At 51.2% G+C, this 14,096-nt stretch overlaps 1 protein-coding gene across 13 annotated transcripts in view; it reads left to right on the top strand.

The window, feature by feature from the left end:
• Positions 1-14,096, top strand: part of Rbpms (RNA binding protein, mRNA processing factor) — a 143,477-nt gene that overhangs the window by 118,384 nt on the left and 10,997 nt on the right. For 6 of the 13 annotated variants that reach the window (XM_087900751.1, XM_085680801.2, XM_085680802.2 and 3 more), the window contains 2 exons: positions 2,915-3,048; positions 5,500-12,367. The exons of 3 other annotated variants lie outside the window; for them this stretch is intronic. In XM_087900751.1, the coding sequence (XP_087756877.1) occupies positions 2,915-3,048; positions 5,500-5,631 (266 nt within the window). In that variant the 3' untranslated portion in view covers positions 5,632-12,367. Of the gene's footprint in view, positions 1-2,914; positions 3,049-5,499; positions 12,368-14,096 lie in introns of those variants that run through there. 4 more of the 13 variants (XM_048456565.3, XM_048456563.3, XM_048456562.3 and 1 more) reach the window with 2 other exon arrangements.

Genomic DNA, 14,096 nt, shown 5'->3' on the forward strand with positions numbered 1-14,096 from the left:
TCAAAGGTTCTCTGACCTTAGTTCCTTTACAGGTTCTCCGGGGACCGGAAGCTTGGCCTTCTCTTTCTCTTCTCCACCTTGTTAGCTTGAATGGAGAAGTGATGGTTAGGGAAGGGGTCACTGCTCTCCGGACTCTCCCTGCCCTTCAACGGGCTTCCCTCTGTAGTCCTGTCATATTAGCCAGCAAAAAGACATCATCCCGGGATGTTTAAAGAGACTTTTGGCCTGGAAAAATGGCTTCTAGGTGGAAGTTGTGACCCATGCACCAGCTGTCTCTGGTCATTCAGGGAACCATAAATCCCTTCTTGAAAGTGGGTAGAGGGGCTGCTTAGATGTTCCATGAGGTTCTCCCTAAGCCCCTGCATGTGGTCAGCTCAGCCACCCGCATTTAACATCCCTCTCCGCTGGGCAGGCTGCGTTTGTGCAAATGCCCAGATGAACTGTTCCTGAGTGCCACATGGACGTGTGAGAAGTCACGCAGACTTGGAAATCTCAATTTCATCAGTCAGGTGGAGAGTGAAGCCTGAGTCCACCTTCACTTAGTGCTCTGTCTTGTGGGTATAATAGACCAGCCGACTTGGGAAAGTCTACACACTCAAGACAGTCAGTCCCCCAGCTCAACATCCTGCTACTTTATGGCTGCACCGAAAAATAAACGACCAGAGAATCATTTCACTTCTTAAAAATCATTTATACTTAGGGGTTAGAGAGATGGCTCAACGGTTAATAGCACTGGGCTGCTATTCTGGAGGACCTGGGTTCAATTCCCAGTACCCACATGGCAGCTCACATCTGTCTGTAACTCCAGTCCTAGGGCATCTGATACCTTCACACCAGTGCACATAAAATAAATCTAAATGAATTATTTAACATCATCATTTATAGTTAAAGAATGGGGTGAGGTGGGATTTCTCCCTCTCTTTAAAGTGTTTGTAGAGCCACTGAAAACCTCACATTTGCTGATGGAAATACCCGTGGTTGTCTAAGAAGGGAGCCGGGCCCTGGTGGGCGTGGCCTGCGTTCTTTCTGCCTGCTTCTCTGCAGGTGGATGGGGCTCCTTCCCCCAGTCATCCTGCTACAGTGTGACTGGGGACCACAGACTAGCTGCAGCCAAGTGTGGCCCTCTCCTGGCTTCTACCAGTTGATACCGGTTGGCACAGCAGGCCGGATAAGCATGAGCTAGGTGTGAGTGTGCTAGGGCGTGAGACTCTCTTGACTTTTATAAAAGACACAGTGTCTTAAAATAGCCTGGTAGCTAAAATAACAACAACAACAACAATAATAGCTTGCCATTTCTGAAAGCGGTTGTTTAAAATTTAAGGTCCCTGTTTTTGGCAGCAGCGAGTTTCCACCAGCCAGGCTCCCACAAGAATGATTCTAATGGAAAGCAGGTGGTCCCTTCATGCCCGGAAATGCGGGATCTGCAGGCCTTTCAGCCTCTGAGGGATTCCCCGAGCCTTGGGCCACACCCCAGGCCTTGAAGTAGATGCACGGACTTGGCAACTTTTGTTTATTGCTCCCCTGGCTGATAGTAATAATCAGTTGTACACTTAGCAGTTAGTGCTGATCTCCACCACCTAGATGCTCTGTCTGTCTCTCACCTGGGTTTTAACTGGAAGGAGGGGAGAAGCGGGGAGGTCAGCCATGGTGCATTAGCCAGTGTTGGGATCCTGTATATCTGCAGATCAGCAGGAACTACCTCTGTGTGTTAGCCAACCACCCTGCCATCGTAGGGGAAGCTCTGCCCGTGCCGAACCTTGCCTCCTCCCTGTGCCTGTCTCATGCACAGTTAATGCACAGGCCCTTCCCTGGTTGCTCCGCCGAGTGGAGCTGTACCCACGACACCCAGCACAGTGGTTTGCTCTCCTCCGTGTCCTTCCCTTATTGGCGGTCCTGGCTAGATCCAGTGCTTCTAGGGCTGGGAGGATGGAGGGTGACAGGCTCCTGGGAGGGGACTCTTGACCTCAGGTCACACGCCCCCTAGATTTCTGGGTCATCCAGTGAGGCAGTTACTAATGGCTTTTTACAGTCACCCCTTCCTGCCTCCTCAGCTGTCTGGGGAAGCGTCCTCTGTATACTTGATTTCAGATGTTGACAGGTGAGAAAAGCAAATATTGAAATTGCTGCTTTCCAGAGTCCGTCCAGCAGTGCTGTTGCCTGTGCCAAGCTCGCTGGTGTGCCTGCCTCTACTTTTAACAGATTGCCTCCCGGTGCACTGGGCAGCTGGGCAAGTGACCTTTTGTCTAGCAACTACGGCTTGACCCAAATAGATTCTGAGCTATACAGCAAGCAGTCAGAGCAAACAGCTGCTGTAGACCTTCCTCTTACATCTCTCAGGAGCCTAACTTTAATTGAGACGTTTGAGAGTCTTCACTTGTCTGAGTTTGTAAGGGCAAGTCTTCACTTGCCCTGAGTGTCCTGTGGTCCCAGTATGTGGCCCTGCACTTCTGCACAGTATGGAAAGTGTTTTATCATAGCTTGTTTGCCCGTAGCAATACTGATAGCCACACACGTCTTGGAGTTCTGGCCTGTTAGGGTCGTGCCAGTAACCCGTTGTTCTCTGAAAGGCACCCAGAAGGTTCTCATGGGATGTCTCCTGCTCGCTCTCTCTTCCTTCCATCCCTCAGGGGACCACACTCTCTTTCAGCAGGAAATTCCCACCGTAGTTGGGCCCCATCTACAGTTGGAGAAACAGCCTCACTGGGCAGGGAGCACATGCGAGCCTTATTTGTTCCAGACTTCCGGTTCCTTTACTTAGCATTTGGGGAACCAAAGCCAATGGGTCGTTACCAGAACGAGAGTAACGGAATCCCTACTGTCTGTCGATCTGGGCTTGGGGTTGCTGGTGGTTGTGTTTTCTGATGTGGAAGCCTGGTTTGGGACGCACTAACTCTTCCCTATTCTTTTCTTGCAGATGAGCTCACAGTGCCTGCACTTTACCCCAGTAGCCCTGAAGTGTGGGCCCCGTACCCTCTGTACCCAGCGGAGTTAGCGCCTGCTCTGCCTCCTCCTGCTGCTTTCACCTATCCCGCCTCACTGCATGCCCAGGTAATTTATACCCATCGGCCACCACTTCACTCACTCCACCACCAGTCCTCTCCGATCTGGTCCCCCAGAGCACACCACGTGACTAACACCTATCCAGCTAACAGATCCACCTTCAGTAAGTGAATGATCCCCTCCGGGACTTACGAGGACCGTCTGTCAGCCATGATCCCACCCCACTGCCTGATGTCTCCCCCAAAGGACACCTCTCTCTTCTTAATGATCTCACCCTCATCTCACACGCGAAGACCGGGGCAGGCTTCCCCCCTTGGCTCCCAGACAGCAAAAAGGGCATCACAGGAGCATAAGGGTGTGTGTTTGCGCGTGTACGCGTGCGTGCCTGCGTGTTTGCGCGTGTGTGCGCATTGTGGAAGGGAAGCATACTCTTGACACGAGTTTTAATGTGTGTTTAGTATGCGTGTGGAAAGAAACTTCTGCTCTCTCGTCTACAGGGAGGTGAGGGACTGGAGGGGGGCTTCCAAGAGGAAGTCTGGTCCTCTGCACAGTGCAGGGAGAACAAAAGGTTGCTACTGCCGAGTGGGGAAAGGCACTGTCAGGGGCACGGCTCTGTAGTTTCCTTGCTCAGTTAAGAAAAAAAAAAAGCCTAAGCTTTATAAACGAACGCCTTGCTTCTCCCCAAATACAGGGAGAGGCATCCCAAGTGCGTCCTCTCCCCTGGAGGCCACGGGTCCCTGCAGTCTGCCTCGTGTGGGGGCAACAGTGAGAGCTGAGCTTCACCCTCGGAAGTAACCACTCATTTCATTGGCCCACGGAAAGTAAAATACAGATTCTGTTTGTCTTACTACATATGCCGTTCAACCTGGCCTCTTAAAAGTTGCCAGGCGATGGGCTGGCAAGATGGCTCGTTAGGCGAAGGCCCTGACAGCTTGAGTTCAATCCCCAGGACCCACATGGTGGGAGAGAGAACTGACTTCTGCTAGTTAGATGTCCTCTGCCTCCACACGCGTGTGCAGGCAGACACGCACACTAAATAAATTCGATAAATCTTGTTAAATTGTCAGGCTCGTCAGGTGGTGTGTGTGTTCATTTTGCCTGGTATTTGTTTCCAAGACTGGATGGAACCTGTTGGTACAGTGAGTGTACCCAAGCCACCGGTCAGGACTCCGGCAGGCTGACCTTTCTTCGTGTGAGGCACTGGTGCTTTTTACCTGCGCTGCTCTCCCAGGGGGCCTGGCTCCAGGCAGGCAGAGCTCAAAGGGAAGCCCTCGTGTGGTGTCCTGTGCCCTGGGAACAGAAACTGCCCTCTGCAGGGAGAAAGCAGCTTGGGAAGTGAGAAGAAGTGCAGAGGCGGTGATGGTTGCCTTGGTACAGGAAACAAATCAAAGTCAAGGACTAGACATGCCTTCTGCCTTTCCACCCTCTGCCTGGCGTTTCTACATCAGTGTTTGTTAGCCCGCATCCTTAGGTAGCAGGCAGGAACAGTTAGGTTGTGGCTGTCTTTAGCGGAGTCATTAATGTTTTTGTGCTGTGGATAACTTTATTGACAACATAGACCAACCGCAAACCCCTCTTGTGCACCCCACACCCTGTGTGCAGGTATGGCCCCTCTCATACGGCTCAGGAGCAGAGCAATAGACAGTTGGGGTCGTTGGTGGTTTGTGCCATGAAACCGTGCAAGGTTGCACAGAGTCTTGAGAATGTGCGGCTTCAGGTAGTCGGCAGCAAAGCCATTCCCTGCTGCCTGGAGAATGAAGACTTGACGATGTCCAGAAAGACCTGGGAAGACTGGCTTTGGTCGTGGTGTGGCATGAAATCTGGAGTGATCTGTAGGATACAGAGGGTGAAGGTTCTAACAAGGGTCTCAAGGAGATTTAGGAAGCCTACGTCACTGTGAGAAAGGATGGAAAGATTAGATGGATCGTGGCCGCGGGCCTCACCCACACCACTCCTCTTGAGACTTCCCCAGCCTGCTCGACCCTCAGCCCTAGACCTGGCGGAACTCCGATCTGCTGGTGATGAAATTCGTGTTTTGAGTCTCACTTCTTTGGACTCATTTAAGTGAGCAGATTCGTCCATGTTGGAGTGAACTGGTAGAAACTTTGCAGACAGCTGGTCCAGCCTATTGCACAGCTGAGGAAACAGGCCCGAGGAAATGGGGAGCTGCCTAAGTCACAGTGGCTCCCGGGTTCTAGAGCAGGTCTGTCACCTGCTTCCCTTGCTGACTGACACAGCAAGGTACTCGCTCACCACAGACTTTTCCTCTTAATAGAAGTTTGGTGAGGCCTCGCTCCAGTGACTGCTTAGGGTTTCGGAGGCCAAGATGGCTTCTGAGAATCCTCACTGGAGGGGAGCAGAGTTGGGGGCCCCTTCCTAGGTGACTGGGGTTTTGTTTTGGAAACTTGAGTGTTTTGGAGCGTCTTCTAATTTTGCTTTTTTTATTTTTTACAATGTTGTGCTTTGTTTTGAGACATGGATTTTTTTTTTTTCTTCTAGTGTTTCTCTCCAGAGGCAAAGCCCAACACACCTGTCTTTTGTCCACTTCTCCAGCAAATTAGATTTGTCTCTGGGAATGTGTTTGTCACATATCAACCTACTGCAGACCAGCAGAGGGAGCTCCCATGTTGAATTTGTTAGCAGGATCCCCGCCCCCCTTATTTTGCAAAAAAAAAAAAAAGACCTATTTCTTGATGATATTTGAGAGATTTCAATAAAAATTTTAATCAGAGCAAAAAAAAAATGATCTCAAGTAGACTACAGAGTTTTTGTTTTCATGACGCTGCGGTTGTGAAGCCAAGCTAATCTCTGGCTGAGGTTTGTGAGAAGCTGGCCCGTAGAAGCTAGGTTGCGTGTTCCACGGGAGCAGACCCCGAGAGAGCACCCTAGAAGACTGCACCCAGCGCCAGGCCCTCATCGATGCCGCTTCCATCTTGAGCTCCGAACCCACCCCAAGCTTCATGCCAGAAGATCCTCGTGCCTACAGGTCATCGGCCACCAGAAATTCTTGCATCAGCACCAACAAGGCTGCCATGTCTAGCTAGTGGACACAGGCTCCCTGTGCCTGCTCTGGTCCCAAGGGAAGACCCAAGGAATGGGAGCTGCCATTATTAGCCAGTTGGATCCCATTTCTAGTTCAGGTCTAGTCATGAGCTATGGTTCTCAGCTCTGGTTTAAAGGTACTTGTATGTCATCGAACCCGTTGTTTTGGATCTCATGGTACCATGCTCCCCAGCACTTGGGAGGCAGAGTGCTAGCCAGCCTGGGCTTTAGTGAGGTATTCTCTCAACTCCCACCCTCTCCAAATTGGATAAAGTAGCAAAACAGCACAGCGTGTGATGCCTTAATGTTTTTATAGCATAGCCAGTGTCCAGTTTCCAACATCAGCATTTTTACATGACCATTGGTTTGCCCTCCAGCTCTCTGATGTTTGAAATGTGCGTCCTGTGCGTCATTGGCTAGAAGGGGTGGGTTTCATCATCCTTTTCTGGAAGGTAAAGGCAGCACACAGTCCCTCCCACCACCACCTGTTCACATCTTTGCCCTTTGGATCTGACTTCATCCTGCTGTGGCAGAAAATGAAACCTTCTGGTCTCACCACAGGGCAGAAGTGGAGCCTCCATGCCAACCAGAGGCAGCCCCAGAGTTCTCAGGGAAATAGGGCTGAGAATGCCCCGCGTGCTGCTACTTCGGGGGACTCTTTATCCTGTGCCACTGTGCTCTCCCACTCATTGCTGCTGCCAGTCGCTGCAGTGAAGCCTCATCCGTGGACAGGGACAGGCACTTTGAAAATTAGAACAGACTTCCTGGGGCGTGCCCCTTGAGATACCCCCATGACACGCTGGGAGAATTCAGAACTTGTCCGTGGGAAAAGAGCCACAGGCAAACACAGTAGAGATCACAAAGGGACAGATGGACCCAGAGGCAGTGTGGGCATTACAAGTTTGTACCCATTGTTAGTATAGCTGGGCATTTACTCAGCGGGGCGTAGCTTTTTTCTTTTTCCATTTTTTTTTATGTGCACGGTGTGTGTGTATGTGGGCGCACACACATGTGGAGTCAGGCCGATGAAGGAACTCATTCTCAATCAGTCTGCATTATTTGGCAGCTGTGCAACCTTGATTTCCAGTGTCTCTGAGCTTCAGGAATATGGGGCTAAGAATTCTTAGTTATAAAGCATTAGTAATGTCTGGTACATCATAGTGACTTAGTAAATGTTGGCTGTTTGGATTTTTTTGTGTTGCTTTTTAGTTTTTCTTCAGCCTGTTTTGTTTGTTTGTTTCGGGGTTTTTTTTGTTTATTTGTTTTTTATTTTTTGTGGAGGTAGGACAGGGGATAGAACATTCTAGGCGAGCTTTTTCACCACTGAGTTGTTTAAGCCCCTCCCCCCTCCAAATTTAGACTCTACTGGGGCCATTTCAAGGAATATTTGAACTTGAACTTTCTGCAGGAAGGAAACCTAGGACTCAGCCCAAGCTGCCCGCAAGTAGTGGTTGAAACCTCCCCTCTGGCATGATGGGAGGGCAGAGCCCTGGTCACCAAAGCCAGGGGCTGGATGACAGACAGGAGAGACAGGTAGATGTTGGCCCGGTGACAGCATCTCCCACAGCCAAGGCAGGACACACCCACCTGTAGAAGACCTCTCCTCAGAGGGGGTGCCAGGACTCTGGAAACCCAGAGAGCAGCATGGTGCTTGTTGATCCACACAGCTCCCACCTTCTGTCAGTTAAGCTGCTGAAGAGGAAAGAGAAGCCCTGGGTTCTGGAACCTTCCCACACTCCTCACACGTTCTGGCTCTTGACTCCAAGGTCACGTCTGGCACGTTGGAAAGCTAGACTTTAGAGCTGTGATCAGAACCCAGGGATCCTGTTCCTAGCTAAGACACCAGCCACCCTCTCTTCTTGTGACCCTGTCACTATCTCAGGGTTTGAGCCCCCATCTCCCCCCGCCAAAAAAAAAAAAAAAACACCCTAGAAATCCGCTTCTTCGTCACTGGTTCCGGGAGAAGAGCTCAGGGGGTCTCCTTCAGTGGGTACAACAGGGCTGTGTTCCTTTGATGCCTGTAGCATTAGGTTCCCTAAACATGTCCTCACCACCCCCATATGAAACTAAACTCTGGGGTATATGCACCTGCAGGGTTTTCCAAGGCCTGAGTCTCTGTGAGCCGTGCCTCTAAATTCTCTGGATGCAGTCACCTCCTTGGGAGCAGTGTAATAGTGGACTCTCAGCAACCCACGCAGGAGAGATGAGGTAGAGCTTGGTTGTTGAGTTCTCTGCTCCCATGCAGGAGGCCATGGGTTCGATCTCCAGCAACACAAACTGGACATGGTCGCTCTTGCCTGTGATTCCCCCAGCATTTAGGATGGAGAGGCAGGAAGATCACTAATTCAAAATACAACTCTCCCGAAAGGCAACAGTAATTTTGTTGTTTGGTTTTTGAAACAGGGCCTCACTCGGCCCAGGCTGTCCTCAGATTTATGGTTCTTCTTAATTATTCACGGTTTTTGTGTGTCTGTGAAGTTCGTGTGTTTGGATAAATGTACGGGTGGTGCACGCTCAGAAGTGAGAGGCAACTTCATGGAATCCATCGGTTCTCTCTTTCCACCTTTGTGTGAACCCCAGGGTTTGATCTTGGGTTTTCAGTCTTACAGGGCAAGCAAGCACTCTTTGCCAAACCATTTCACCAGCCCTACAAAAAGGATTTTTTTTTTAAATGATAGTTGCTACTCACTCTGTTAAGGCTGAGGTTTTCTGCAAGTTTCTTTCATAGCCAAGTGCCCTTCCATTTCCTTCTGTGTAAATAGAAGAATGAGGTTATTTCGAGAGGAGGATTACAAAAATGTGTGGCATACAGGACTTACTAAGGAGCCTTGCCACACCTTCCCTTTGTCGCCTGGTGTTGCCAGCAGCGCCCGAGTGCTCCACTGCCGGGGAGAAACCTGTAGAAAACAGACCAGCAGGATAGCACCCGGAGAGAGAAACCTGTGCTGAACTTGGTTTTGGGGTATAGGAGTAGGCAAGACTTCCCAGAGCTCGTAGTGTGGATGGAGAGGTTCCATGTGGGGCCAAGCAGGCCGTCCACCATGGGTTCTAGATGCTTCCCTAGGCACAGGCTTCCGGGTACCATTCTGTGTGTGAATCTGGAGTTTTGGAAACCCAGAGCCAAAAGGAAACTTTGTAATTATCTAACAGCAGCTCCAGAAAAGGAGAAAGTGAACTTTTTTCCCTTTGAAGGAAACCAGTTGTGACGGGGGCAGGAGGAAAATTGACTCCAAATGTATCATGTTTTATTCAGAGTTTGTCCTGCCAGGGGGGATAGCCAGAACCCAGAGACAGGATAAGAAAGTGGGACGCCCCAACTTTAAGCTTCATGCATTGTACATGAGCTGTGCGCGCCTCACCGAGCTCAGCTCCCAGGGGCCCCTAATGGCCCTCGCCTTCGCTAGCAAACATAGTTAAAAATTAACAGGCTGACAAGATTAACTAGGGAGGGCGAGCAGCCACTGTGGACCGAATCTGACGCAGGGTATTACACGCTCGGGTGCCCAGGACTAGAACAGTGGCTCAGTGAACTTGGAGATATCAGAGCACCTTTCAATGCCTGTCTGGAAACAAGAGCCAAACTTGTGCTCCAAATGGGAAGAGCTGAGGCCCAGGTCAGAGTTAGCCCCAAGTGCTTGTGCTTGGTCCCCAGCCTGGCTGCTCTTTGAGGATGTATGTGTTCATGATCCTTGGTTTTGAGGTTCAGACTTCAATGTCTGACCCTCTTGTTATCCTGCCTAGGAGCCTTTAAAGAACCAGTCTTCTCCAGCTTTTTGGTATTTCGAGATAGTGTTTGCAATGGAGTCGAGGCTGACCTCACCCTGGCAGCAATCCTCCTGCCTCAGCATCTCGAGTGCTAGGATTTATATGTAAAGCTACCTCTTGGCTCCAGCCGGGATGTTCTTCTTTGGTCCTTTTCCAGCTGTTGGGGCGAGGAAGATGATAGACCTACCTGTAGCCAAGCCACACTGTTCTCAGGTCCCAGGAATGGAACTCTGTGAACAGTCTGGGCAGCAAGCATCTTAGCCACAGAGCCACTTACCAGCCCTGAGCTAGAAGTTTGGGTGCCACATTGAATGCACCTTGGCCACCTAGATCTGCCTCGTCGCCACTGGCGAGGGCCTACGCTGGCATTTCTCAGCTTCATGGTTATAAATAGCTGGCACAGAATCAAAAGATTCTGTGGCCAGGTGACCTTGGGAAACTGAGGGAGTGAGTCCCCGTATCCCAGCAGAACCTGTCATGCACTGTTCGCTTGAATCCACCCAAGGACACAGTGTTGCTCTCCTCCAACGGACAGTGCTACATAACCTTTCTAGACTGTTCTAGGCATGCTTCTGGGAATCTACGTCAAGGGCAGGGCCTCCATCTGAGCATGCCCGTGCCAGCAGCCCGAGGGCATTTTGAAATGCAAGTGAAATGTTTCAGCAGGTGAAGGCACCTGCCACCAGACCTCATGACCAGAGTTCAGTTCCCAACTCCTGCCATTTGGTGGAAGGAACAAACCAATTCTGCCTGGCTGCCCTCCTTCCTCACACACGTACACATGAATAGATTCATAAACAAACACATAGGGTCTGCTTGTTGTAAACGATTTAGGCCCTAGAGTCTCTGCATTTTTAAAAGGTTGTGAGTGTGGAGGCCGAGGTACTGCAGGTCTGGACTTGCCCCTGTGGTCAGCAGAAAGAATGTCCACTAACCGTAGTGATCCCCGTGCCCTGGAGGCCTTCCTCGTGAATCTGAAGGGGACAGTGATAGTGGGACTCATCACTAGAGAGAAGAGACTCAAAGCAAATGATGGTTCTCCCTGCCCTGTGGTACTCAGCCTGCAGGGTGCCAGGGATGGAGCACCGAGTGGGGACAGCTCCACCCTGGAGACAGAGGCAGGTCTTTCTGTCCTTTGCATCATCGCTGGAAACATAAATTCTGCATGGTGTCAGACTTCGCTTCTGTATCTTGTGGGTATTTACCACTTTTCTAGCATGGTATTTTATTTTTCCAGGTGATTTGCTTCCCAGGTGTCTGCTACCCCTTTCTAACCTGTCACCCCTTGGGATGGTAGCAATGTTGCCTTTCTGTGAGAAGTGTCTAAAGCCGCATTCCTGATGGAGGGTGGTGGAATCCATATGGTGTGGCCCCAGGACAGTGCATCGCCCCCTTAACAACTATGTGATTTAGAGAAATTTCCGTTTTCCAGATTTCTCGGTCTGTGATAGGCTGAACATTTACTTCTTTCTGGCACAGGGTTAGTGTTAGTTAAATATTAGGTTAGATCAAACCCCTAGAACAGTATGTAAGCTTGTGGGGGGAGAGAGATTTTGTGTGTGTGTGTGTGTGTGTGTGTGTGTGTGTGTGTGTGTGTGTGTGTGTGTGTATACATGTGTACATGCTTCTACGGGGCAGAAATACCGGGATGATCCTTGAGGCCAGCTCTTCTTCCATGGGCTACTTTGAGGAAGTCTGGGGAAGCCTCTGGTCCCAGCAGTGGTAACGAGAAGTCAGAAGCATCTTGTCCAGGGCTTGGACAGGAGTGATCTGGGGCCAAAAGCTACAGCAGAGCAAACAGCCCAAGCGGGGGTAAAGGTGAACCTTCTTGCCATCCTCCAAACAGTGTAGTGATCAGCACGAAACAGCTTGTTCTCCTGGGCTAGCTGCCCACACTCCCGGTTGTGCCCCCTCGGACTCTGCCTCTCTCTGGTTACGAGAACAGGGAGCTGCTCAGTTTGGCCTGCAGGCACTGCCCCCTGCTGGAAGGTGGGGTGCCTCAGGTATCTGGAATGCTGCAGGAGCCACATTTTGGAAAGCACTCTCTGGAGTCCCAGCTGTGCACCGCACGCGAGGAGCTTGGGAGTCCATCCTTTCTCAGTCAGCTACCGTGTGATCTTGGGTGTGTGTGCACGTGTGTGTCTGTGGAGGGTGGGGAGGGGGAACTCCAGAACCAGAGGCGGCTAGAGAGGCTAGAGCGGCAGACAGACGGCCAGGAGGCCTCTTTCTTCACAGCCACCCTCACCAGTCCCAGACCCATGCCATCTGCCCTGCAGCCCACTGTCCCCACCAGCCATTCCTGTGTCCTCTCAGTGAACACCATCCCATGTCGGCCTCAGGGCCCTACGTCCCCACCTCACACCAAGGCCTCACAGCTGCCACCACCGCTCCACACTGACCCAGTGCACATGGACCATTTTAGGTTCAGGCTCCCAGCGTGCCCTGCCTGAGGGCCCTGGCCCCTAGGCCGCCCCTTCCCAGCTGACTTGGGAAGGCAGCGCCAACTTTGCTCTCTGCTTAGAGAGCAAATGGACACAGATGATGGAGCCGGGAGCCAAGGGTAGGTACTGGTTTCTTTGGTCTCCAGCCCCTCCCCCCCCTCCGCTCCTGTCTCTAGCCTTCCCACATCACCAACCCCTTACACCCACCCCACCCACCCCCGCCTTCCTACATTTTCTCCTCGTGATTTTGTTAGCTCCCTTGGTCCTAGAGGAGACACTCAGGTGTGAGTCTTTAGTCTGTCTTCAAGGACAAGTTTCTGATCCCTCAACCCTTCCTGCCATGAACGGTGGCAAAGATATTGGCCTCTCTTCAAGGACCCTTGGGAGCTCTGAGGCCTCTCAGGCAACGTGGCTTTACCCCCGCGGTTTTTGGTCCTTGGGCCTGCAGGTCTCTGCTTTCTGGAAATCACATCTGACATGGTCCCCAGAGGACACCTCATATACAGATAGCCCAAGGGACACCTTGAGGTAGATGCCAATGCACCAGCAGCTCACAGCTCCTTCTCAGCGTTTCCTTCAGTTTTGTTGGAGCCGCATATGTCCCAGTCAGAGCAGAAGTCTCCCCGCCACATGGGCCTAGTAGGCGTGGTTCCCCAGTGTGGCCTTCCTGTCCTACACTGACAGCAAGGGGTGTGGCTACTATCAGGGAGTCCTTGAGTTGGCTGGAAACCCCAAGGACTGCTTTTTGCAAAAGTGCAAGAACTAACTTCTCCCCAGGACCCGATTTCTTGGTTTCTCAGCCCTTAGAGTTAGGTTAGCAGGATCCAGCGAAGCCTGCTTCTACGTCCTGAGCAGGACTCTGGGACTGGTTGCTTCCTACACATGGGAAAGAGGAATGGGCAGATTTCCCCTAACCCCAAGCCCGCGGAGTCTTAGGGTTGTCTTTAATTTCCCTCTGGCCCATTGCACCTCCACCTTAGCCAAAATGGCTTCTGCTATGTCTTGGTGTTTGAGCCTGAGCAAATCTCCTGCCGTGTGACAAGGTTCTGTCACCGTTTCCCAAGTGCCCCCTTGTTGCTGTCATTCGCATCCCCCTCTCTGTTTCCAGCAGCATCTTCCATTGCTCACTGCTCTCAGTGGGAGGCCGTCCCTCTTAATGAAAGAGGAGCAAGTAGAGTAAGCCCTGCTCTCTGGAAGTAGATCGGGGATTCAAGGCTAATTTTTTGAAAATTTTACTCATATTTTATGTGTGAGTGCTGCATGTATACCTCGTGCCAAAACATGTGAAGGCATCAGATTCTATTATAGATGGTTGTGAGCCACCTCTGTGGTTGCTGGGAATTGAACTCGGGACTTCTGGAAGAACAGCCAGTGCTCTTAACTGCTGAACCTCTCTAGCCCCTCAAGGCTAAGCTTGGTTTTGTGTTTAGAGGCTGGCCCACAGGTGCCCCACGGGTTAGAGACAAAACTGGTGTTGTCGATGTACGGGTATCTAAGAACGCAAAGCTCATGCCTTTTTTGTTGTTGACCTTTTGTATGACATGACCCGGAGCGGTCTGCTGGGTGGAGAAGGCACCCTCAGCCTGGTGGTGTTAGCTTGTCTTGGGAGAGACAGCTCTGCTGTTGATCTGGGTTTAGCTCTTTGCATAGGCCCTAGGGCACTGTGAACACAGCCTGGTCTTCCAGATATCCCACCACATCAGGAAGCCGACCCTTTTCCTGAGAAAACAGGCTCTGGAGAAAGTTCAGTTCCCGCCAGGGAGGAGTGAGTCATGTAGTGCCCCTCCCTTGGTGTTTTGCTTAAACCATTAGGCCGCTTTCCCCAGCTCGGGTATTTCTAAGAGAGTA

This window comes from Myodes glareolus, chromosome 23 (assembly GCF_982192425.1).
Source record: "Myodes glareolus chromosome 23, mMyoGla1.1, whole genome shotgun sequence".
NCBI classification, from domain to species: domain Eukaryota; kingdom Metazoa; phylum Chordata; class Mammalia; order Rodentia; family Cricetidae; genus Myodes; species Myodes glareolus.